The sequence below is a fragment of the Anopheles nili genome, chromosome X (genome assembly GCF_943737925.1).
Source record: "Anopheles nili chromosome X, idAnoNiliSN_F5_01, whole genome shotgun sequence".
Taxonomy (NCBI): Eukaryota; Metazoa; Arthropoda; class Insecta; order Diptera; family Culicidae; genus Anopheles; species Anopheles nili.
The window spans coordinates 6,352,066-6,376,427 of record NC_071293.1 but is presented as its reverse complement, the minus strand read 5'-3'; the positions used below and the strand labels follow the sequence as shown (position 1 = coordinate 6,376,427).

At 48.2% G+C, this 24,362-nt stretch overlaps 5 protein-coding genes across 8 annotated transcripts; 3 read left to right on the top strand and 2 right to left on the bottom strand.

Moving 5' to 3' along the window:
- The first annotated feature begins 1,125 nt into the window (after nucleotides 1-1,125).
- Nucleotides 1,126-2,991, top strand: LOC128728242 (uncharacterized). 3 transcript variants are annotated; one of them, XM_053821863.1, is made up of 2 exons: nucleotides 1,126-1,155; nucleotides 1,236-2,991. In XM_053821863.1, the coding sequence occupies exon 2, from the start codon at nucleotides 1,760-1,762 to the stop codon at nucleotides 2,726-2,728; it is 969 nt and encodes a 322-aa protein (XP_053677838.1). In that variant the 5' UTR covers nucleotides 1,126-1,155; nucleotides 1,236-1,759; the 3' UTR covers nucleotides 2,729-2,991. The 3 variants fall into 3 exon arrangements, with proteins under 3 accessions (XP_053677838.1, XP_053677837.1, XP_053677836.1); XM_053821862.1 differs by having other exon boundaries at nucleotides 1,127-1,155; nucleotides 1,272-2,991; XM_053821861.1 differs by having other exon boundaries at nucleotides 1,139-1,227; nucleotides 1,323-2,991.
- Nucleotides 2,992-3,133: 142 nt separating this feature from the next.
- Nucleotides 3,134-4,271, bottom strand: LOC128728244 (fatty acid hydroxylase domain-containing protein 2-like). Its single transcript, XM_053821864.1, has 3 exons — nucleotides 4,077-4,271; nucleotides 3,359-3,989; nucleotides 3,134-3,285 (listed from the first exon to the last, which is right to left on the bottom strand). The coding sequence occupies exons 1-3, from the start codon at nucleotides 4,186-4,188 to the stop codon at nucleotides 3,144-3,146; spliced, it is 885 nt and encodes a 294-aa protein (XP_053677839.1). The 5' UTR covers nucleotides 4,189-4,271; the 3' UTR covers nucleotides 3,134-3,143.
- Nucleotides 4,272-6,025: 1,754 nt separating this feature from the next.
- On the top strand, nucleotides 6,026-9,132 carry LOC128729340 (fatty acid hydroxylase domain-containing protein 2-like). Of its 2 annotated transcripts, none has more exons than XM_053823016.1 (4): nucleotides 6,026-6,045; nucleotides 7,440-7,660; nucleotides 7,730-8,434; nucleotides 8,535-9,132. In XM_053823016.1, the coding sequence occupies exons 2-4, from the start codon at nucleotides 7,440-7,442 to the stop codon at nucleotides 8,689-8,691; spliced, it is 1,083 nt and encodes a 360-aa protein (XP_053678991.1). In that variant the 5' UTR covers nucleotides 6,026-6,045; the 3' UTR covers nucleotides 8,692-9,132. The 2 variants fall into 2 exon arrangements, with proteins under 2 accessions (XP_053678991.1, XP_053678990.1); XM_053823015.1 differs by lacking the exon at nucleotides 6,026-6,045 and adding an exon at nucleotides 6,722-6,881 and having other exon boundaries at nucleotides 7,358-7,660.
- Nucleotides 9,133-12,378: 3,246 nt separating this feature from the next.
- LOC128728772 (adenylate cyclase type 9) lies at nucleotides 12,379-18,081 on the bottom strand. Its single transcript, XM_053822418.1, has 4 exons — nucleotides 17,798-18,081; nucleotides 16,403-17,674; nucleotides 15,818-15,918; nucleotides 12,379-15,737 (listed from the first exon to the last, which is right to left on the bottom strand). Exons 1-4 carry the CDS (start codon nucleotides 18,037-18,039, stop codon nucleotides 12,379-12,381), a joined length of 4,974 nt encoding a protein of 1,657 aa, XP_053678393.1. The 5' UTR covers nucleotides 18,040-18,081.
- Nucleotides 18,082-22,834: 4,753 nt separating this feature from the next.
- Nucleotides 22,835-24,362, top strand: LOC128729127 (clusterin-associated protein 1). Its single transcript, XM_053822776.1, has 3 exons — nucleotides 22,835-22,856; nucleotides 22,958-24,109; nucleotides 24,182-24,362. Exons 1-3 carry the CDS (start codon nucleotides 22,835-22,837, stop codon nucleotides 24,298-24,300), a joined length of 1,293 nt encoding a protein of 430 aa, XP_053678751.1. The 3' UTR covers nucleotides 24,301-24,362.

The window sequence follows — 24,362 nt, the reverse complement described above, 5'->3', positions numbered from 1 at the left end:
CCTATCATGCTACTATTAGAGCTGAATAATGTTTCTTTCCCTAGTCAGCTGGATGAGTATTGCAAATATTCGTGAATTGTCCTATTCGACTTATGAACATTGTCTTTCTTAGCGATAAAAACGCTTTGTAAATATATATATATATATATATATATATATATATATATATATATATATATATATATATATATATATATATATATATATATATATATATATATATATATATATATATATATATATATATATATATATATATATATATATATATATATATATATATATATATATTTCATTATCTTTATTACTTTCAGAAAAAATAATCTAAAATTAGTTAGTTACATGGATAGAAAATTGCGGGAAGTAAAATACGTATTCATCGGTTTAAAAGCATTTCAAACCCATTGCAAATCCTCATTTTGACGGGTTATTTTAACGAATTGTTGTCAAGTGTACACATAACATAGGACGGTAATGTAAAGATCTTTTTAAATTATATTCTGCTTATTTATACATAGTGCAAAAAGTGGCCTATACATAGCTTCATAAATTTAATGTAAATTTATTTTATTTAAAGGATATTTATTGAAGTATTGAATTTGATAGAGAGCTAATTAAGGATGACAATAAATAATGATTACTCAAGAGGGCATAAAATGATTTATAAACAATGTACAATAATGCTCGGAAAATGTCGTCCTGATATAGTTTGACCAAACCGAACAGAATTCCAGAAAAAAGCTTAATTCCAGAGGAAAGCGTTGTTTCATTTCACGTTAAAAATGTGTGAAAAAAAACCCCATGATAAGTAAACTGTTTGTAGTTTAGTCACAAGAAAACCAACGATACGGCCATAACAAACACAGTAATGCATCAATTAAAAAATACGTGTAACCACTGATTGCTTGTACGTGATTCATTCATTGAAAACTCAGTATGAAACGATCTAATTATGACGATTGTTTGATTTAAAAAAATATCGAAATACCACACATGACGTTTGCTGTGTCAAAATATGCGTGTGAGTTGTCTCGGAAGCTTCACGTTGCATTTGTTGTTGGCAAAGCTTTTCGTAATTTCCTACTGCTCGGTTGATTGTGAACCATTCTCATTTTGGATTTCAGTAAAAAAAGGAAAGAAAAAAACAAAACCAAGGTGTGCCAGTGTGAACATTAAGTTTGGTGCCGTTGTTGAAGCAGATACTTATAATGTTCTTCTTTTTATAATGTTAGTAGCGTCTTTATTGGTCTTTTGGTCTTTATTGCATCTAGGCGAGTGTTGTGAAACTGTATTCAATTTTAGTTTCGTTGCCGTTCATTTAGAGTGTAGTGATGCCGTTTTCATGTGCCGAAATTTAAAAAAAAACTAATACGAGCCCACCAGCTTGTTTGACATTTTGAGTCGTCGCTGGGGTGCAATAATCAGCACCAAAATTGTAAACTCCCCCACTGTGCGTTGTCGAGACAAGTGGCTCAGCTAAGGCAGCTCAATCGCTAAGTCAATAATAGTCAAACGTGACGTGCTGTTGGACATTTATGAGTGAAAAACAAAGCTCACTGGTACGGCTGGTACTAAAGGGTATAGCCAAGTGAAACGCAAGCAGAATAAATGAGATAAAACGGCCGCAAACGAAAGGCAACTCACCTTCCCGCCACAAGGCAACGTTGAAAAAGTTAAGCCTTCCATTCAGCGATGAAGTGATACCATCAAGCGAGTGCTATCACGCGAGTTAAACGTGGCGGTCGTGAATCTGTGCAGGATGCACGTAGCTGCAGTGTGCATATTGCTTGGTGCAACGTTAGCGTTGAGCACCGGGACTCCGAGCGTCACGGATGGGAAGGAACATCCGCAATCTGTCACCGCCAAGCTGCCCGTACCGAGTGTCAACACAACCGTGTCAAAAGTGATCGAGGCCATGCTAACCGAAGGTGACAGCAAAAATGGTTCCACCATACCGATCCCGGAACACCACCACGATCGCGCACAGCGCATTGTGGCCCGGAAGGGTGTCAGCAATGAGGCGGCACCAGTGACGAAGGGTAGCACCCTAGCTGACCAACCCCCAGTCGACAGCAAGCCACCCCTAGCATTCACCGAACGCACGCAAAATGGCTCTACCAGCACGGTGTTGGTAGCGCGATCGAATGTAACGTTAACCGCAACAACCGCAAGCGTGGCCACTTCCACCACCGTCACAAACGCATCCTCAACCTCCACCACCACGTCCACCTCCAAACCATCACCACCACAATCAAAATCACCCGCAACCAACAGCTCGGCTGTCACGATGCGACCATCCACCGTGGTTAGCAACACGAGTACAACGAGCACCACCGTAACCGCGACCAGCACCAATACTACGATCGCGACAACTACGAAGCCTCCAAGAAAGCCAAAGATCACCTTCTCGATCGTGGACGAGCCACGGTTGCTGCAGGCGGCAAAACCGGGCTACGTCATGCCAAACGATCCCGTCGACGGTAGCGGTCGATTGCGCGTTGATGAGCCCCTCGCTCAGTTCTCGAAGGAGCTACTACCTCCAGGACTTGGGGCAGGTGAACCACCCAACAGCCGCCGTGAGTACGTCGCCCCGATCGTGACGCTTATCTTCGCCATCCCGCTCCTCCTCGGGCTGTTTCTGCTGTCGTACCGGCGTGCGAAGGAGTTCTGGCTTACGCGGCACTACCGGCGCATGGACTTCCTTATCGATGGCATGTACAACTACTGAAATCTCCGATAGCGAATATCAGCTGGTTGGTTTGGCCGGCTTTTCCTCCCGCGACTAACGATTAAAGCGATAAAAGTGCCTTCTAACCTGCTCGCACACAAACACATTCTTGGGTGCACCGGCCTGGCCGGAAGCCCACTAGGAGGCTAGGTTGAGCTAGGTCTGAGCCCCCTCTTCTCTGGTTTTCTTTTTTCTCATACATGCGGCCACAAAATGGCCGCCAAATGCTTTCCACGCGCAATTTAGACAGGTGGCAGAAGATGCCGTCCGGGTCGGCGGGACGAAACATGAAAAAAGCCACCCTTTTTGGACTACTGTGAGTTATCTTTAGACGAAATGCAGCAACAAAAGTATTGTTATCATATATATTTTTTATTACGTCAAAATATACTTTTGAAACCAAGAAGATAAACCGTTACTGATCGGGATGGGTCTGCCGCACCGGTTCCAGCGTCGTTAGTATGTAATCTCGTTGGGCCTGCTTTGAGCGGCGGAAGAGATCGTTCGTCCCGTGGAACCAATCGAGCACACCAAGCACACCGTAGCACTGGTTGAACCTGTCGGAAAACGACATAAGCATGAGAATGCGCAAGGAACGCGAGCTAAACAGCTAGGGCTAGTAGGGTATACTTCAGATGGTGAAAATCATGTTGCTCCGGACTGGGTAGGAACGGTAGATGATAACCGGAATGGACGTGCAGCGTGTTCGAGATGGCCAACGTGAACCAAAGCCAAGCAACCGAAAGGTGACACCTTGTGGTCCAAACACCAACAGCGATCGGTAGCAAGTTGCTCAGGATGTTCTCGATAGGATGAGCGTACATTGCGGTAATGGCGATCGGAGCCGTCCACTCATGGTGCCGTTTGTGGATGAATCGGTAAAGACGGCCATCGTGGAGCAATCGGTGGCTGTAGTAGAACAGCACCTCCTCGATAAGGATGCAAACGGCTAGCTGCCAGCAGACGGTCACGAACGTCGGTAGTTGCCGGACGTTGTCGCGCGTCTCCGCCGGAAGCAGGTAGTACATTAGGAAGAGCAGCGGAAGCCCGGTTCCGATCTGGTTGAGCAGGACTTGCCGGATGGCGGAACGTAATCGTCGTCCATCAACCGGTTCGTTCGTACCCGGTTGCACCTTGTACCGGCGCAGCCATGTTGGACGACCTGTCACATCCAGAAGGGTGTACGCTAGACCAATGCTCCAGTAGATCACCGACGTGTACACGTAGGAACCAAGCGTCCAAAGAACAAGCGGGTTGTCACCTACGGGAACATAACGAGAACATAAACGACTGACCGATAAGCCCACCATTATCACGCTCTAATACCTCGCACGTCCTCACTACCTACCAGTGATGTCCAGGAAGCGATCCCAAAGTGACTGCCACATGCTCCCGGTGGCTCCCCAAAACACCCGGAACTGATGCGCCGGAAGATCGAACAGCTCGACCGTCACCGACATGATGGGTTTTTCGGCAGGCAAAACAACTGTCAAACGCGCTGGGCTGCTTTCAAAGGCAAGGATCGGCTTCTTAAACGGATCGTGTTTCGCTTCGTCCGTTGACACCGACGCACTGATCCGGTCGGATCGGCTAGTGCTTGCAAATAAAGATGAAATAGACCGCGGGAGGTCGATCGGGTTGGGTGCACGTGTGTGCGTGGCCACACATCGCAGCCTCCTTTGATGGTCGTGGTGGTACAGGCGCCGGTGGGAGCAATTGTAGCTTCAATTGCTGTACAATTACAACGTCATAGCCGCGCACGCAGCTTAACGTCTTTCGCTATCGGGCCATTGTACGGTGGCAACAGCGTTATTGGGCGAAAATATACCCCTCTCAGATGCCAAACCACCATTGGTCGTTATCACGACGAACGAGATGTAAACACGCTGCTCCACGTGAAAACAAAATAGCGCAAAGCGAGGTTCGAAAGGTCAATTTTTTGGGGGCCGGGGGCTAAGAAAGACGACCAGCTTCACTGTATTGGTCGGGACGTGCGATTATCGGTCGGTCTGGGATCCGTTTCCCGTGACGAAAGCAGAACACATTTTGTCTCTTCATCGTTATTTCGCATCTAGCGCGATAAGTGCCTCATTAAACGCTCAAGGTTAGCAAACGCTGCATTTGTGCATGCATGCATGCGTGACTCACCCCTTGACGCCCCATGTGTGCGTGTGGATTGTTTTTGTTTTGCACTCGATCGCGAACAAAGCGAACAAATCCCGTCAGAGGAGAGAGTGGCTAAACTGCAACTGCACCCGGAAGAAATGGGTCAATTGCATTTATCGTAAAAAAAAACCGCGAGACAGAGAGAGAGAGAGAGAGAGAAAGTGCGCGCGAGATTGTCGCTGGAAATGCTCTTTTAGCGCTTTGTGTATTTTTATCACAGCCGTCAAGAGCTAGCTTCCAGGTCGAGGGGGGTACGATAGTCTTTTCTCTCATTTTTTTATCGGCGCGATAATTGCGGTCGGTATTAATAATAAGTGGAAATTGCGCAGGTGGTAACTACGCCCGTACGTCATCTCTCTTTCGCACACGCCGCTCGCTTCCAGCCATCCGGAGAAGGGTGCCACACACTCAAAGAGTAATGCTCGCACCTATAGACACTCAGGACGACGCTCTTTCGTGTAATTCCAATCAAACCCCCAGCCGGGTGTCCCCTTGCAACCCTTTTCGTTCCCACAGAACGAGGGTGGCGGCCCAAAATTGGCGTGACCTTCAAAGTATGACCTCAAGCAAAATGCGAACGCTATCGCGTGTAATCAGCCTGTGTGATACTTGTAGCACAAACGTGACGCACAAAGCTGAAAAACAACGCATTTTTGTTGCTTATTATCCCTACAATGAGGGAGCCTCCACCACGAAAGGACACCATCGATGTCATCGCACATCTGATGTGTGACACTTTCACCGGACAACATTGTCACGCTTGGGTGTTTATGTTTGCTTTGTCTTCCAGCACAAAGCGTGGCAGTATTGGTGAAATGTTGCTTTGTTGATGAGCAATTGCACGGCGCAACAGCGTTCGATTGTGGACGCAATTTTCCCGGAGCGAGTTCCGTGCCAGGACCTGTCTCTCTCTCTCGCTTTCGCTCACGAATGGCGCTTTCTCTTCCCACCATTCCAGGCTGCCCGCTTGCTTCTTCCCCCCATTGGGGAGCGAGGCGTTCAATTGCGTCGAATATCCTTGTGGCGAATGTTTGCCAGCGCCAGTTCGTATCTGGTCGAGGAGCGTGGCTGAGCTGATTTCGGAACCCACGAGTACAGATCCTGCACATTCGCGCAATCAAAACATAACCATAGTGACTTGTGTGGCGAGGGTAGGTAGCGTGGGTGAGTGAACCAAAAAAACAAAGCTCCCCCTTTTCCGGCGGCTCAAGTGATTTTGACCACCTTCGAAACTCAATTAAACTGCATGTGCATGTGCAGGTGAGGAAATGCAACAAAAGCGCGCAATTTCGCTGCCACCGTTGCATAACTCGATTGCCTTTGTTTACTTTGCGGCGCTCCGAGACGCCATTCCGGAAGTGACGCATGGCCAATTTCCTTGACCTTTCAATTCGGCATCCGGGCATCGTTTTATGTAACGCAGGAAACGACCGGCACCCAGGGGATGGTGTGGGTGGGGAAATGAGGGAAAACACCCTCAAAGGGTTCGGTCTGAAGGCGAGGCGAGACTGGACGAAAAATCGATGCATCGATTTTTTTTCTTTGGAGTAACAACATTTTCTCGGGAAAATATAAACAAACACCCCCAGAGGAAAAGGGTAGAGAGAGAGAGAGAGAAAGAGAGGGGGGGAGGTGTGGTATGAGAGAGAAGTGCGCCATCGATTCGGGTGTCGAGATATTGCAGGAGGTCTACTTGGATAGCTAAGTGTGAAAAGTATATCTACTCCATTAATTCATCATGTAATTAGTGAAGTAATATGAGCTTTTGGACTTTTGCTTCTACTGTACTGTTGGTTAGTACGCTATTCAATACCAAAACAAGCGGAAGTACATCAACGTCTGTGTTTGAATTTACTTCGACCGTTGCGTTGGAGTTCCTTGAGCAGCAATTTTAAGGTTACGTAGTAAATATCACTAAACAGTGTGGCGCATCCGTGGTATAACGTCGCAAAAGTATAAAAAGAGGTCGCTTAAAGTAACACGAAAGGTACTACGCATCATAAACTTGTCGATTATGTTGATACCAAAATAAGATGGCAATTACAGGACACTCGAGATGATACGAAAAAAGGGAATCGTAGTTAAAGCTAGTTACACATCCTTTTCTTGCACATCCATCCGTTTATGATCTTTCTTTGTTGGAAATGTTCTTGTATACCATTCCTTTTTTTGCTTTGTTACGTGGAGCAAAAAGGGATTAAGTATTATATATTGGTACTGCATTAAGAACTAAGTTGAGTTGAATTGAACTCTAAATATTTTTGTACAATGGCGTTTTTGGTTACGCGCCTTGTTTGAATAAATAAACCTACTCAATGTGCAGAATGTGTTGATACCTTTATGCCATCAACATACTGTTGAATAAGACGGATTTTCCGTAAGTCCAGAAACTATGCAAGCCTAGAAACAGTTTCTGAAATATGATTTACAGCAATAACACAAACGTGTCCTCATACGCAACAGATAACCTGTTTCGAACAGTTGGAAAAGGAAGCAAATTCATTGTTCACGCTCTCTTGCCCACTCATACGCATCCCACGGAAAGATGGAGGACAGTGCCAGAGTGGAGCAAGACCCAGGAGAACCCTCGCTTGGCAGCAGACCCGTGACAACACCTGCAACAGCTGCGAGTGACAGCAAACCGGCCAATCAACTAACATCGATGGAATCCCACAACCCCAGGCTGCTGTCATCACTGTACAGCTTTCTCGTGATCGTGAGCTTCTTTCTCGTTGGTTTTGCGGCCTTCCGCAACACACTAACCTGGTGAGTTGAGAGAAGGCTCAATCGAGTCGTGAACCATGTCCACTCATCCTCAGGTACACTCTTTTGCAGGCATTTACAGCGATTCTGGGGGGCATCCGGTGACTTCTGGCAGGCACAATGGGATCGTTTCATCGACTTTACCGGTGATGATCCGGCCCGGTTGTGGGTGTTGAGCACGACCATCTTCACAATGGCGGTGTACTGGACGTTTGGAGGTATCTACACGCTTTTTGACGTCACATGTAGACCTGCCGCGATCAGACGTTATAAGATGCAACCAGGAACGAACGAACCTGTTGATCGGCGACGACTTGCGACGGTGATTGCAACCGTGTTGATGAATCAAACCATCGTCGGTATTCCGATGGCCTACTGCATGTACCAGGCAATGAGGCTTCGTGGGTTAAACGACCTCCGGGAACTTCCAACCTTCCACTGGGTGTTGGCTGAGCTGGCTTTCTGCATTTTTATCGAGGAGATTGGTTTCTATTACGCACATCGACTGCTGCACAACCGGCACATCTATCGGCACATCCACAAGCGGCATCATGAGTGGACGGCTCCGATCGCCATCACCGCCATTTACTGCCATCCGATCGAGCACGTGTTCAGCAACCTGGTGCCGCCATTTCTCGGTATCTTCCTGCTCGGTAGCCACGTGGCGGTCGCTTGGCTGTGGTTTACGCTTGTCATTCTGTCCACGTTGAACGCCCACTCGGGATATCATCTGCCGTTCTTTCCCAGTCCGGAAGCTCACGACTTTCATCACCTGAAGTAAGAGACCACGTCGTCGTCTTCGTTTGCCTCACTGCGTACCTTCACTGAATGGATTTTTTTATACACACACTCTCTCTCTCTCTCTCTCCACCACCAGATTCAACCAATGCTTCGGCGTTCTTGGGGTACTCGATCGCCTGCACGGTACGGATGCGTTGTTCCGGACGACGAAAGCGTACGCGAGGCACATCATGATGCTGAGCTTCATACCGGCCCGGGAAGCCTTCCCGGAACCGGCCAAGAAGGCGTTTTGAGGTGCCAGACACACCCTGCCACAAGGTACACGCAAGCACTGGCACGCATTGGCATCTTCTCACCGGAGGAACACCTGCAGGTGGTTCACATCGCAAGCTACCGAAGTGTACATTCGACTACAGCACGTTTGCACGCAACACCTGCAGAGCACCAGGTTGTGGCTTTCGAGCCCGCAACGTTCGAGGAAATAAATTTCATATACACGAATATACGCTGGAGAAAGAGGAGTAGTACTAACAGCAGGCGGATGTGGTCAGGATGACAAAGGAGTAAAAGCAAACCGCTCTAGCGCGTCGGTAGTAGATTCAATATATTTATTCCAGCTTTGACGTTGCGGTTACCAAGTAGCGCACGAGTTATTTTAGTTTATGCATTAGGTCCTCTACGTTAGATTCCTGCTCCCTGCCTCAGCTTACGTTTCCCCCCCGGAAGGGGGAAACCCCGGCGAGATCAGGTTGTTCTATAATACTCGATCACATTTAGCGTTTCGTGAATAACTGTTCCTGTACTGCTACTTACATGGCTGCAGACGACTTGTCTGCTTCTCATGGACCCTGGATCCTTGAATCTGCCCCTGGGATGTGAGTTTGAATTCCATCAACTCTGAGCCTCTCTCTGAAACGAGACCTCCCGCAATTATACACCCGTCAGGTGTCCCTTTTCTTTATGAGGACGCTTTTGTGGACGAGCTATGGCAAAACAATTGTTTGAGGAGAAGTAGGGGACTTTTTCGAGCTCAGGGTACTTAGGTTTAAACCTCGCACGAGAGCGTAATACTCTGCAGCACTCGCATACTTGTTATGTCGTGTAACAGTTCTCCACAGCTTCAACAGACTACCTTTCACGTCTGTTTTCTTACAGGTGTCTAACGCCGTTAGTCTTATGTTATACGTGTGGTGAGTATTGAAGCAAACGTCGCCTGTTACGCGTCCTTTTTGTCCTTTCATCTCATATCCTTGCTGACGACGGAAGTATCGTTCTTATTGCTTTCTGACATCTCGCATCTCATGGTTTGGCAAACTCTACATTGTGAAGCAAAATTACGCAACACTCTTCTTTCGCTCGCATCGAAACTACTTTCCACCAGTTTGTTCAAAACCATCCCGATTGATATTCATCGCACCTGTCCTACTCATCATTGTCTCATGCCTCCGTTTAGGATGCTGGTCAGTTTGGGATTGTTAAAAAATCACGCAAAACTACGCCCTGAAACAGTCCCCTCTCAGACAGGGGGAAAAGTGTCAACTTCAAAAACACTTATTAAAATACGTTCTCCAGAGCCTGCTTCCTCCCCTCTTCTCTCCCCCTTGTCGTTACAGATAAAGGCCAATGATTTTCCTTCTAACTTCTCATGGGTAGAACTAAACGACTGCGTCATCGGGCGTTTTCCATTTATGCGTGTTTGTATATGTATGTAGCAAACTTCATCTTGCTCAGCACGTGTGATACCGCTTGTAGCGACCATCTTGCACACGTTTCACGATCGCACATCAGTTGACCTAACCCTTTTTCTGGCACAATAAACGAATGGCGTAGCGCAGGAGTAGTCGGTGTGCGGTTTTGCAGGTTGCCGCATCTCTACCCAAAAACCCCGCCATGTGGTGTACAATATAGTATAATCAGATTAAAAACAACGATTGTTTCTACTTGCCCTCCTACACATCCAACATTGATAAATTTTGATATGCTTTGCTTTGCGTGATGACCGTAGAGTACTCGAATGAGAACGACGTGATTTGAAAAAGGGGAATGATAAATAGCGTGCACCGTCGTAATGCGTCATTTTCGTGTCTATTAAAACACGATAACATAATATTTCAATTCGATCACAGCTAACCGACGTGACTTTCATAAAAAAGATAAATATGTATATATATTATATATATATTGTCTAAATATGTGTATATTATATACGTAACAGCAATGGCATTTAAACGTAAAGCCTTGTCAGCTAGAAATCATCATTTTGGCAAGGATTGATAGATTGAAATCTTTTACGACAGTACAGTCAATATAACGATGTTTGATTTTTCGCTTCTAGGCGCCTTCGATAGATTAAAAGTAACAGCTCTACTTGCTCGATCGGTAAAATGTTAGTTGATTTTTCGCTTCGTTTCTTGCTGTTGGTTTAATTTACTCATATGTCAACGCAACAAAATTATGTACAACTTGGCACGTAGTCAGCAGGGCGTTCGTGATGGAGCGGTCAAATGAACGACGAACCAAATCTAACCAAGATAAGCTAACCGGCAGATTAGACCTTTCCCGTTTCTCGATCCTTGCAAAACGTACCGTTTTGCTGCAATAGCTCGTGTCCTTTGCATTTTCACCGTTTCATCGTACTCGAACCCTCCTACGCTCCGTTCAAATCCACCTACTATGTTTAACGGCTTTGTTTTTTTTAAGTAATTTAAAGTACAAAATAGTCCAAAGAGAAGGCACGTACGTAGTATCTTGAATTCCTTTTATGTTCCAGTTCCGTTGTGATGACGACGTCCAACACTCTGTGGTGTGGAAATTAATTCTATCGTTATTACAGTTAGTAGCCCGTGTCGCGTTTTGGCTACTACAGTATACAGTATACAGTTTCTAAGTTGCTTTACTAAGGGTAGTTTGGCAAGCGTGCGAACACTTGTAGGCGATAGCTAGTATAAACGTGTTGTAATAGACCACCAGGTAGCAGCAATTTATGTATCCTGATATGTTAGATATCAACCGGTACTGCCACCTGCTCGTCTGCAACGCCGGCGATGTGATGTACAGTTAAAAGCGACCATAGAGCATATTGAAAAAAGAAAATAAAAAGAACAAATAGTACTTGCACACCCGAAGGACGACGCGCACGTGAAATATCCTGGTGATAGCGACCCTAATGTGCAACTGTACCCGTAGGTGGTTGTCGCTTTCACCGAAAGGATACCATAAAATCCTGCACTTATCGTTGGTCCGTCTCACTACCGTTTCAGCGTCTGACGCCGACGATGGATACGATTGCTGCCTTAAGAATTATAATACGCTGGGGCAAGATAAAGGCGGGGCGCAACCAAAGGATCACTACTATTACCGGGAGCTAGGGCACCCGAGATGGACATATTCGTCCGTAAACGCGAAACCGATCATGGCTATTCTTTGAGTTTTCATCTGAGGAGGTTATAGGCAAGAGCGTTCCCTTTTTTTAAACTATTTCACATGTGCGGACTCTTACGATACATGCATACGGGTCGCTTTACATGTCGCTTTTCTTCACTTATACTAACCGACCCTGATACTGTTCATCGCCTGATTCATGAGTATACTCTCTTGCTACTTGTGCATCATTTACAATAGTGCTTTAGTACAATCGGCTCGATGGCGATGGTTTCTTTTATAATAACGGAAATATATAGCCGGCTGAACTCGGCCATTCCTTGGTAGCTTTGTCTTTTATAGATCAATATTGAAATTCGAATTATGCCCATGGAGTTTTCGTCGGGTTTCCTTAAAACCACATTGTAGAAACAAATGTTTCATCGTTTCGAGACCACGGAGATTAATCAGCTCTTGGTAATGAAAAAATAATCGAGCAATCAGCTGCACATCCTCTGCGCATGCACGAATTGTCCGCTAGGCTAAAAAAGGAAATGTTATTCGATGTAGATACGTGCCTTCCAATCCAGACAGCACCATTCCTTCGTGCAGGCAGTCATCTAAACGGGATCTATATCTAGTTCTGGTGGTCCCAATAGGTCCGGTTTTTTGCTAACCAGCAGGTACACTTCCATGTGGTCCTTGCCCTTGACGTACACCTTACCGCGAGGTTCAAAATCGTAGCGCTCACCAAGCACGGGCACGCACTCACTACCCACCTGCACCCGGCCCGCTACTCCTGTCGAGTCCATGCGACTGGCCACATTGACCGCATCACCCCAGATGTCGTAGTACAGCTTGCTCGTACCGATGACACCCGCCGTCACATCCCCAAAGTTGTACCCGACGCGCATAATCAAATTAAACTCAAGCAGATCCCGGTTGAACGACTCAACCACCTGCTGCATGGCCAGCGCGAAGTCGAGCAACGTGTACAGGTGCTCGTAATTTTCACCCCGGCTGCTCGGATCAAGCCCCGACGCGGCCATAAACGTGCTGCCGATGGTTTTGATCTTCTCCACGCACCGGAACTCGGGCCGTGCCAGCAGCTCGTCGAAGTCACCGATCAGCTCGTTCAATACGCGCAGGTACTCCTTCCCGCCGAGGTACGACTCGTCGTACATTTCGTTGAAGTTGACGATGCTGGCGAAGATGATGCCGATGTTGTGGTGGTTCTCCGAGTACTTGGCCGTGTTCTTCAGCTGTTCCGCCACGTGCTTCGGTATGATGTTGTGCAGCAGCATGTCCGCCTGGTTCTTCATGTTTTGCACGCGTATCTTATCCTGATTTGCGACCGCGCTGCCGTGGAAGCTCAACCGGTAGCCGATCTCGAACTCGCGGTTTAGGAACCACACCAGGACGAGCAGAAGCAGCAGATCGACGTAGATCTCCACTCGGTAGTTGTTGAACCAATCGAACTGCGCACGGTGCAGCATATTGCTGGCGTCAGCACTTCCGAGCGTTCCATTCCCAGCCAGCGTGGTGGCAACCTCGAGTGCCTGCAGGGCAACCATGTGCCGCACGGCGATGCCAACGAAGGCCGCTGAGGTTACGCACGCCATCGCGTTCCGCATCCACCAGTTGAGCTGAGTGAAGTTACAAAAATGCACGATACAGATGTACATGAGGAAGCCATAGTGGAACTCGAACACCCGGAACTTGGTCACGTCCATCATGGCGAAGTTGGAAAGGATCGAAATGACGGGCAGTGACATCAGGATCCCACCACAAATGTGCCAAGGATACCAGCTGGATGCAAGCTGGAGCAAGCAATCGTAACAGCTACGACTCGCCATAGGTCGCGATCGGCGTATGGATGGTTTGCGAGTGCGTCGACACACCTGCTTGGTGCAGATGAATAGCGCAAACAGCTGCACCGTGCTGAAGAACACGAAGATGCACACCCACACCTTGTAGGATTCGAGGTACACCGACGGTGAGAGCAGGAACAGCGAGATCGAGGTGGCCAGATACACGACGAACGACACCAGCATATCGATGTAGGTGTTGTATTTTGGTGTGGCAAGCGTAGGAGGACCACCACCCTCGAGATCACCACTTTCGCTACCAAACCGGTGCGCTTTCGAGCGAAACTCCTGCTCCATCGGGTGTGATTTAAACCGCAGCGAAACCGGCAAAAGCGGAGGTTTCACGAGATAGCTGCGCTGCGAGCGTGCATTATCCCGGACGCACCGGATCAGCTGCAAATCGGACTGCTTCCTTAACTGCTGCAGACAGGCGGCTAACGGATCGGGATGTGGTTCCTTTACGCCTACGCAACACTTTCCATCCGGACCGATCGCACGCATGCTTCCGTTGGGTCGGCCGGCGCGTACTGGGACCGGATGATCCACCGTCCCGGACGTGACCATCGCACCTGACAAGCTGGACTGTGAGCTTGTGAAATAACCAGACACACGATGCACGGAGAGCGCCACAGTTTGGCTCATCAGCATAATCTGGTGCTGAATGCTCGAACGCCGGCTGTTCGAACGGATGCCCGAGTCCTTCCGGGATGTAGCCGATGGGGAAAGGCTTGCACCGTCGGCGGCAAGTAACCGTGAGCTGGGACAAACAACAACCGAACCATGCCGCACGTGCGGATGTGCCTCGGAACACGTGTGCGTCGTCGTGATGGTTGAACTGCGCGGTCTTCCAAACGCCGGACCACCGCTACTTCCGGTCGCACCCGCCGTCAGTGCGATTTCGTGGATGATCGACGAACGATCCGGTTGCGAACGGTAGCTGCCAGTGCGCGCAAACGGGGAAATGTCACTGCGCGATTGGGAAATGTACGATCGCACGTCAATGATTTCGTCAAACACCGAACCCTGGCTGGTGTGGGTGTTCTCACCGGGACTACAAGCTGAACCTGTTCCGGTTCCGGGTTTGCCACACTCCCGGCCCGTTCCGGTGCAGCTTCGTCCACCGAGCGTGTTGCTGCTGCAGGATGCGATCGCACCATTCGCAACATCCAGCGTGTAGCAGCTTGGACGCGGTGTTACAATCACGATCGGTACGTGCTGGTAGCTTCCATTGGTGGCATTCGGGTTATTGCTATTGCTATTGCTACTGCTGCCGCTCCCGCCACCGTTCGCACCCCCGTAGCGTCCATCGCGGGTATTGCTCCTCTCGATACATGGCACATCTTCGTCACAGCTTTTACTACTATCACAGATTCGGCTGCCTTCCTTGTCCGGAGTGCAAAACGTGTCCTGCCGCTTCAGTAGCTTGCCTACTTTCCACTGGTGCAACTTGTCGGTGGCCAGTGTCGTCGCGTCCTCGTCCTGCCTGCGGCACCGCTCGTTGTGCAACGCTAGTGTTGCCGTTGTTCCAGTGGCAACCGTGGCCGCAGGATGGCTCCCACCTGCCTCAAGTGCGACCGATTGCCGCGGACTTGCCGAGGAACACATTTGAGCGCCTAGCTTGGTACCGTCTCCAGGGCCAGCTTCCAGGTCGTCGTCGGAATCGAACCCGTTCGAGATCGATTTCGCGCTGATGATGATTTTGGGCCGCTCTACGATCGGTCCCACACCACCGCCCGGTCCGGATCGGGACGGGTTCAGCAGCCGAGTGGCGTCACCTTTAACGGCTGATTTGAGGAACTTCGTCATCTTCGTTAAGGACGCGATCCTGGGGCGAGGCGTCGAAACCGGTGATGCATGCAGTGACGAGAAAAAGACGGGCCCGGCTGGTGAGGCCGGTGGAACCGCGGGTTGAATGCCGGAGAGGTTGGTGGCACTGCGGGACAGACAAGAGCTTTCGGGGTTTTCTTCGCTTGTAGCATATGCTAGCTCATCCATAGGCGATGAAGCTAGCAGGTTCATGTCCACTGGCAAACCGATGCTGCTCGATAAACCCTCCGTTACTGAGCCGATTAGGTCTACTTTCTTACCGAGCACAAAGTAGGTCCGGTGGCCTATTGGAAATGCGAAGTAAAAGACAAGACGTGAGTGTTATGCTTGCTACGAAAAGGTGAATATTCTAATAAACATTTACCGTCGACTTCTTCGCCTTCTTCGATTATGTACGAATCTCCCAAAAATCCACAGGTTTCCTCAGATACGTGCACCTGGTCTGGCTTACCGCTTGATTCCATACTACAAAGAATGCAAAAAATGGATCGTTAACATCAGTTTCATAAAGGTTTAGGAGCTAATAAAATTCCATATAAGCAGAAGCCTCGTAACATTATGCTTGTTCTTATTTGTTCGTTTAAGCCATTTAGTTATCTCCATCTAGTTTATGTCTATCTTCGATAATAGTATCTATATTACTTATCCACTTCATTTCAGCAAAATTTTGCCAATGTATTTAAATTAACTGTCCATTTTCGATTATTCTTATGCACTTTATATTATCATTTGTTCATGAATGTTAGACAATAGGAACTGTTAACTATCTGTTACACTAGGAGACTCCAAACTGCAGCCTGCAGCATTTTGAACACCTTGTGATACAGTTCGAGTTCCAAGCTTCAAGATAAAACCGCGTAAGGCTGCAACAAAGCAAAACTCAACAGGCCTAGCTCTTAATTCTAAAGCCGACTCTTAAGATAATCAAAAAAACCGAACAATTGCTCACCGATTCGCGAGGGTTACATCATTGCTCCATACATCGAACTTAACGCGCTTGGTGCCGACAATACCGCACAGAACCGTGCCAGTGTGAACTCCGACGCGCATCTTAATACCCTCATTCCGTTGTGCATCAAATACGCGAATCGATTCAATCATACCGAGCCCCATTTCAACGCAACAGATTGCATGATCCGGCCGTGGCTCAGGACATCCAGACACGCAGTAGTAACAATCGCCAAGGGTGGAGATCTTTTCGCACCCATTCACCAGACACAGGTCGTCAAACCGCTCGAACAGATCGTTCAATATCTCCACCAGCTGCTCGGCCGTCTTCGTCGACGACATGCGCGTAAACCCGACAATGTCCGCAAACAGGATGCTCACGTTCTCCATCCGGTTCATGTGAAACGGCCGAAAAAGTGACTTCAAATCGGATGGCGTCGTGCGGCGTGGTGCGGCCACCGAAGCCGGGTAATGATCGAAGCTGGTCCCTTTCGGTACGCTGCCGCTCTCCTTCAGCAACAGATCGGCCACTTTCGGTGGCATCATCGAGTGGATCATCTTCTCCTTCAGCTGCTTCTCCATTTCGAGCTGCCGACGAACGAGCAGGTTCTGTCCGACCTTCATGAATGTTCCACGCATCCGCACCACGGTCATGATCAGGATTTGCACACCGAGCAGGTGGACGCACAGCTGTATCAGCACGCGTATCAGGACGATCTTGTAGACGAACGAGTCACCGGAGTCACCGGTGGAAGCCGCGATGCCAATACCTCCCGCCAGCATGCCCGTTTCTTCCGCCAACAGGCGTGCCACCGTGTGGCCAGCGGTGGTCACCTGCGGTAAAGACGCCGGCTGCCCGCCAGGACGTGAGTTGTAGTCGTAGTGCGTCTGGTGGAGAAAGGAGAGCACTTCGAAGCAGACGGAGTACACCAGCGTGATAGTGCAGCAGAGCCACAGCGGCAGCGGGATGATGGTGTAGATGAGCATCACGATCTCGATGCAGATAGAAAAGTGGCCAAGCGGGCTGAGGGCTTCGCGGGTCAGCAGGAGCAAAAAGAGCGAGAACATGCACAGCATAATGGCGCAACAGGACGAGATCAGGTTCGTGTGGGCGCGGTAGACGTCGGTCCGTGTCACCCATAAGCCGGCGAGCGCAAATAGGGATAGCAGCCCGATTGCCACCGTCAGCAGGGTGAAGATGGTAGGGCCACCATCGAGCAGGAAGTAGAGCAGCCATACGAGCGAACAGAGCAGAATGTAGAACAGTGCGAAGCTGAAAGCAGAGACATGCAGATGAACATCCGGCAAACATCCCAGAGTCAGGTGGCAGTTAATACACTTCCCGTTGGTTAGGTACTCTTCTCTCTCAGGACCCTTTGCCAGCAGGATTACTTACCGGAATTTGAGGCGAAGCTGGGGAAACACACTGGCCTGGTATTGGCCCTCGAGGACTGGTGAATCGAAGCGAGGATCAAACCAGGACCTCGGAGCAGCTCGCTCAAACGCGACTGGTAGCATTACGCTGCAGCACGAATGACGGCGGCCAGTTTGACTCAGGTAGGACTGGATATATGGTGCCAGGGAGATCTGGATGTCCTCGATGGAACCCTTCTGACTGTCGGTCAGCACCGGGGGCATGGTAGTGAAGGAGGTCGAAGTTCGATAAATGGATGCCGTCTGTTGGAGAAGAATAGCTTGTTAAATCCTCAGTAGGCCATTTATTTGTTGCGGTCATAGTTTTGTGAAGCAACTAAAATAAAGATAATTCAATCAATTCGATTAACCGTTACATTTCATCGTACGATATTGCACTAACGTGTGCAGTTCGATGTGGAACTATTTTTAATACTCTACTACAGTATATACCAGATGCTTTTTCCATAATATCGGTATAGTAAAACATTTGTTTAATTTATGTTTTTTAACATAATTTATAAAGTTAAAATAATCGAAAAACGAGTGGTTCGATAGCCAAAGAGTCTGTTTTCAGTTAGTTTTTAAATGTTGAGTAGCAATTTAAAGTTGCCAGAGTATGACTAGACTAGACTGTAAATCTGATTACCCTTAGAATATACTGTTCACCCTGCATCATTCAGCTAAGCAGTTCTAATGAAAGATAACGAAATAGTTTACGTAGGCAACAGAACGAATTGACTTCAAAATTTTAAACGCATATCAAAGTGTGCGCTTATAAATTGTACTATTAATTATAAATATTACCACAGAAAAACTATAATCCTGGAATGATACACGATAACGACATAAAGGTAACTTATAAGAGCAAAAATAACAAAAATGTACTTGTACAAATGATAACGCACATCGAGATATGAGCGTTAATTTTCTTTATCTACTCCTAATTGGCTTTAGAACTGCGAGCAATGTTCACATACAATGCTTCCTCCATTTGTTTACAGGCCTCATTCTTGCCTTTGAAAAGCTCACGTAACCACAAGATAGATCGACTGTCATAGTAAGGCGTTTGATAACTTCCTTTGCTTCAAGAAGGGTCATTTTTCGCTGAGGTTTGGAATTAGCTTCCGATCACCGATAGAGTGTGGATTTCCCATAAACATCAGATATGTAAGATATGGTGCACGAAAAACTATTAACACATTAGTAGCGAAAATATAAAGACCTTTTTTCACATTGCACAGAATAAATCAGAGCATTCACAATGCTTCGATAAATGTATGAAAAATATTGACTTTGATTTAATGTTATTGTGCATACTGTCTAAATTGTTCGTATCCCTATGTGTTGCTAAAGTTGCAAACCGTAGTGTGCGAGAAGAAATTAGATTTACATATTAAATTTTACATTTTTTTTCCTAATCCACCACCGGAATAATTGCCAACCTTCACGACGTCATCCGGAGCGGATGATAAGCGAGAAGATCACAGCTCGAGCGACCCTTTTGGGAAGCAATCGTCACGATCCTGCCCAACATCCGAAAGGCCTTTCGTCGACACAAAGTTGATACAGCAATACGCTATCACGCGAACTCGTTTCAATTTAATCTCGCAGCTCCATGCAACACACCTTGTCGGCTTGAATTGCACACCTGAGTAGAGCAGCAAGCAAGGATGGTGAACCCGAGGGTACTAACTCGAGCGGAACTGAAACCTTTCGAACGTAGCACTGCTGTCAGTCCGTATCGAGATAAGGGATTACATTTCGTCCATCCTCTCTACCGAGTCTTGGTTCGTCGCTTGCCTCAGTAAATTACGCCACCCAACGCCCCAAACTGTGCCAAAGATGTGGCCAGTTTTTTTTTTTGTTTTGGCAGCTACCTACACCCACCACTACTTCCGACAGACAACTGCGGCCATCGCTCAACCGAGCAGACGAGCTGGGTCTCGATGCACTCTACGGTTGACGTCGGAGACGGTTATCATCATGTGCGGGTACATAACGCGCCGATACAACCCACCTGGGATGTTTTACCACAGCCCAGCTGCTCTGACCACGGTGCCGATACCTTGACGGGCGTGTGTGCGGGCTTTATCTCTCTCACACAGCCATCCGGGATGTGTCCTGTGGCCCCTTCGGACGCTAAAACCGCAAGCACGCGCACCGTAATTGACTCTAAAAGATACACAAATGCTTTATCTTTCGCATGTAGATATTTATTTTCTCACCACCCACTTGCGGGACTGGGAGGACTAGGGCGCTGTAATACATTCTACCACCATACCATCAAACGGCTGGGATAGGGGGTGGTTTTGCTCGGTCAAGCTAATCGAGCCTGTCGGAAGGATGCAACTGCAAGACCATTCGACCAATGCGAAAATCAACCAGAGGACAATTTAAAAAAATGACCTCTCTGCCAAACCACACGTTCGACATGAGATGCAACCCAGCGGGGGACACTACGTCACGACAAAAACGTGGAGGCTTACAAGAAGGTGCTATTTTCGGTGCGAGATGGGCTCCGGGCGGGGTTGAAGATGAATTTTACTACCTTTTTTTGCGAACGGTTGTTATTGGGAACGGAAGGGTTGGTTATTGGCACATGATTAGCACTAACCAGCCGCACCGATACGTGGGCATCGATTGTTACGCTCGCACACATGGCCACCCCCTTGCTACCGGGGAACGCTTTATGGTCGGAACGTGCGCGGTTCCGGCTGCAAAAGAAGGGCAACTAACAATCCCAGCTCAAGCTAGTACTTACGTCAGACATTGCGGAGCTCTGGAGGAGTGCGGGGATCGTTAGGTTCCGGTCGGTGGGCCGTGTGGGATTGGATGTGCGCCTCTGCTGGCCACACACACGCGCAACAACAACAACAAAAAAAGAACCCGCACGTTTTTACAGCTTTACGCCACGGCCAGCAGCGCGGTTCGTTGTTGCAGCAGCAGCAGCACCAGCAGTAGCAGCGGCAACAGATTGGTCCCCCGATGTGGCGCTAGCATGATGCAACAGATAAGCTGACGGGAAGCTGCAAAGCAAGAGGGAGAGATAGGGGGGAGACACGGTTAGTTGCGAATGCGAAAGATTTAGAAAATTGTGCGTGCTTTCAGCGATGTTTGCAGTGTGTTTGCATTGTTGGGCTGTTGTTTTCACAGCGGCTGGAATTAGATTAGGGCGGCGTTGATTGTGTTGAGGGGTCGATTCGCCGGTTCCGATAACAACCATGTGGGTGGGGGGGGGGGAGGGAAAGAGATGTTGGAGATAGTCCAAATGCTGCATGTATTTACTTTACCGCATCGTGATACCCGCTTTTCCGGTCGTCCGGTTCGTTGTTAACCAAATTCGACACCTCACCCTTGGAGCATAGACGCGCTTCATCGACGGCGGTAGGGATGCACAAAAAAAGCAAAAAAAAACAAAATCACACACGCACGAGCTTCGAGCCACTATCCCCCCTCTCCCCGCATCCCCTCACTAGCAAATCGGTGCGGAAAATGCATCTGCATCGCGCGTGTCTCGTTAATTACAAACCACCTGTGCACACCACATGACAGATGCGCCACGGCGAGCTGTCACTCACGGGAAGGTCGCGTGTTGCGATGGCACTGATGGATGCGCGCGCGCGCGAGAGAGAGAAAAAGCCCTGCATTATCGTCGCTGAAATCACGCTGGCATACGCGAATAGGCCCGTTTTTACGGTGATTTCGGGGGTGCCAAGTTGATTGGTGGCCGGTGAACGGTTGCTTGCTTAGTGGGTTGATTGTTTGGAAGGGGCGACCGCGCATGCGACCTATCCGACGGGAGGGACGGGAGGAAAAGGAGGGGGCAAGGGGGTTGATCGAAAGGCTGGCAAAAGGTTGGGCGGACAGACAGCGGCTAGGGTGGCTCCACGAAGCAGCGGTATTTATTTATAAAATTATGATTCCCCCCACCCCTCCCTTTCGTCTTTTGTGGCGCACAGACCGAGCACAAACACCAATTACCTTCAATCAATGCTTAAAAGCTGACGGAAGGCAGCCCTTGGTGGTACCTGAATCGCCGGGGCTGCTGCTGGTGGCCCTTGCAGGGTCGACGCTGGCTGGGTGCAGCTCGTGGTGGCGGTAATGATGGTGGTACAGGGCGAGTATTTCGCTCTTCATCGAAGCCCTTCGCCACCAGCCGTCCGGTTTCGCTGGTTCGCGGAATTGTAGCGCTTGTGGTTTGGGCTGGCAGGGTTGGTTGTGGAAGCAACAAATGACTACCTTTAGGGCGTTCGTTTCTCCGCACACCCCGCACCGTGCGCTGGCTACATTCGGGCGCGTTTGCTTCCTTACATCCTCATGGCCCCGTACGGGTGGGCTTGCAACACCACGATTAGCACACCACACGCTACACAGTCGCACAGTTTCACCCGCGCACACGTTACGCACAGGCGCGCCTTAGAAAGGGTTTCACAAATTCCGCTGCACCTGCACACAGCCCAAACTTTTGGGACCAATATTGAGCGAGCGATAATGACGGCACGGGCTTTTCGCTTCAGGAAAGCAACTGGCTTTTCGTATTCAGCTGCAGCAGCACACCAGCTAACACACACACCCTGGTAGCTCCCGTTTAATCGACAAATACGTGAAATGTCGTGCAATAACAACAAAAAAATACCCCCCGTAGGCTTGTATACGCGTATGCTTGTAACGACTTTAGGCGAAGCCAGTGCAAAGAGACAACAATGTCATAGGGAAAAAGGCTTCAAAGCAAAACATCTTTCAAGAGGGTGGTTTATGATGCTTGGTTGATTTCCTTCGCGAATTTCAGCAAAGGTTCCTGTACGTTGCATGCCATCCATGGCAGGCATGGCTTCACAGGCTAGCAACTGATTTGTGTGTAGTATTATTACATTTTTCCAAACAATTGGTGCGTCAACTTTCGGGCCTTTGTAAACCTTTGGGTGCTGATAGTTTGCCAATGGGACAACAAATAGGCACTACCATGGCAACCAATTTCACGTACACAAGGCATACTACACAAGTGACCAAATCAATAATGGCGTTTAAAGATGTACGAGGTTCGTTTGAAGAAAAATTGTTTTGCATGTGAACTGTGCCGTCAAAATAATACAAAACCAACTGTTTCATCTTATATTATTGCTGCTTTTTATCGTTAAAGATCTCGCTGAGCAACTGAAGCTACTTGGATACCCAAATAACATTCCCATATCCGTTCTCAATACACCGTACGGTGGGCCTGAAAGTTTCAAAGCATACTCGGACATTCTGCAATGGCTCATAAACCGGCTAGAGCCAAATTTGGTGCTTAGTGGCGGTACGAGGTCAGAACAGGAACGTATTCTGCTGGTGCGCTCGGCAACCGAGTTTTTGGTGACGAAATCCAGCATTAAAATAAACCCGCGAAAACTGTACGCTAGCTCCGTAGCAACCGCAAAGGAGCTACTTAAAGTTACGTCACTACTCATTTCGTCACCCAAAGTGACCGGTCACGAAGAGGAGCTGATTAAGTCGCATGTTGAAATTGATCTATCAGACAAAATAGACGATCTGAAAAAAGTGCGCGGTCTTTCGTCGGAGCTAACAAATAGAGGCGCCGCGTTGTATGATTTGCTTAAAAAGGAACTGATAAACAGGGAAATTCGCAACGCTCAGTCTACGCGATCGCTGGAACTGGTTACGACCGAAAAAGTCATCAAGAATGCTATTGCTTCGCTGCAATCCAAACTGAGCAGTTCCAAATCAACGCTGGAGACGTTGAAAGGCGAAAACACAAATTTGGCATCCAAAATATCGCGTAAAACGTCCGAGCTCGAGCGATCCCGGCAACGTCTTCAGGCACTTCAAAAAGTGCGACCAGCTTATTTGGAGGAGTTTGAAAAATTGGAATTTGAGCTGAAAGGTATGTACGAACAGTACATAGTTCGCATCCGTTGTGTCGATGCTCTCCGAGCTCAGCTTGTTAGCAAAAACCGCACACCAACGCCAACTTCTCCGGTGGCTAGAATAACCGACAGCAGCATGACCATTCTACCCGAAGGACTGATAGAGTCAGATGATGAAAACGAAGAGGAGGATGATTTCGACGAGCGTGATGATGTGAAGTTGAAAACAGACCGTCGTATCTTAAGAAGTGAGCTATTAAATCGCGATCGTGGCTCTACTAGGTTCAGATCTCGAAACGATGGTGTGTCACCTAATGGTAAAGATCGCTCTAAAATGATCGGTAGCATCGAGGATGAGCTTGGCCCATTGGATAGCTCAATGAGCTCAGAGGAATCCGAAAGTGATTTAGAAATGGGAGGAAACAGATGTAGGTAGCCACGGGCGCATGTGTTGAGCACTTTACGGAAAAGCACTCTACTCTGCCATTCTTTAATTTCAGTGATAGATGGCAGTTTGCGTACGGACGACGACGAGGATGAAAGTCTTACTAAAATGCCAAGAGAAAGCTCGACCATCAATAGAGCAGTGAAAGCGGACCTTAGCGACGAAGACTTTTAGATTGATACTTTCTTCTTCGAAGACTTTTTTCTTCAGAAATTGCTCAACAACCGTTTGGCGAT

Excerpts from the sequence above, each read along its gene's own strand:
- LOC128728242 (XM_053821863.1), top strand. The coding sequence starts at position 1,760 with ATGCACGTAGCTGCAGTGTGCATATTGCTTGGTGCAACGTTAGCGTTG.
- LOC128728244 (XM_053821864.1), bottom strand. The coding sequence starts at position 4,188 with ATGTCGGTGACGGTCGAGCTGTTCGATCTTCCGGCGCATCAGTTCCGG. Across the intron at positions 3,990-4,076 it reads TCGCTTCCTGGACATCACTG|GTGACAACCCGCTTGTTCTT; the intron begins GTAGGTAGTGAG and ends ATGTTCCCGTAG. Across the intron at positions 3,286-3,358 it reads CATGATTTTCACCATCTGAA|GTTCAACCAGTGCTACGGTG; the intron begins GTATACCCTACT and ends GTTTTCCGACAG.
- LOC128729340 (XM_053823016.1), top strand. The coding sequence starts at position 7,440 with ATGGAGGACAGTGCCAGAGTGGAGCAAGACCCAGGAGAACCCTCGCTT. Across the intron at positions 7,661-7,729 it reads TTCCGCAACACACTAACCTG|GCATTTACAGCGATTCTGGG; the intron begins GTGAGTTGAGAG and ends ACTCTTTTGCAG. Across the intron at positions 8,435-8,534 it reads CACGACTTTCATCACCTGAA|ATTCAACCAATGCTTCGGCG; the intron begins GTAAGAGACCAC and ends CTCCACCACCAG.
- LOC128728772 (XM_053822418.1), bottom strand. The coding sequence starts at position 18,039 with ATGCCCCCGGTGCTGACCGACAGTCAGAAGGGTTCCATCGAGGACATC. Across the intron at positions 15,919-16,402 it reads GATGTAACCCTCGCGAATCG|TATGGAATCAAGCGGTAAGC; the intron begins GTGAGCAATTGT and ends CATTCTTTGTAG. Across the intron at positions 15,738-15,817 it reads AGAAGGCGAAGAAGTCGACG|GCCACCGGACCTACTTTGTG; the intron begins GTAAATGTTTAT and ends CATTTCCAATAG.
- LOC128729127 (XM_053822776.1), top strand. The coding sequence starts at position 22,835 with ATGGCGTTTAAAGATGTACGAG. Across the intron at positions 22,857-22,957 it reads GGCGTTTAAAGATGTACGAG|ATCTCGCTGAGCAACTGAAG; the intron begins GTTCGTTTGAAG and ends TTATCGTTAAAG. Across the intron at positions 24,110-24,181 it reads AGAAATGGGAGGAAACAGAT|TGATAGATGGCAGTTTGCGT; the intron begins GTAGGTAGCCAC and ends CTTTAATTTCAG.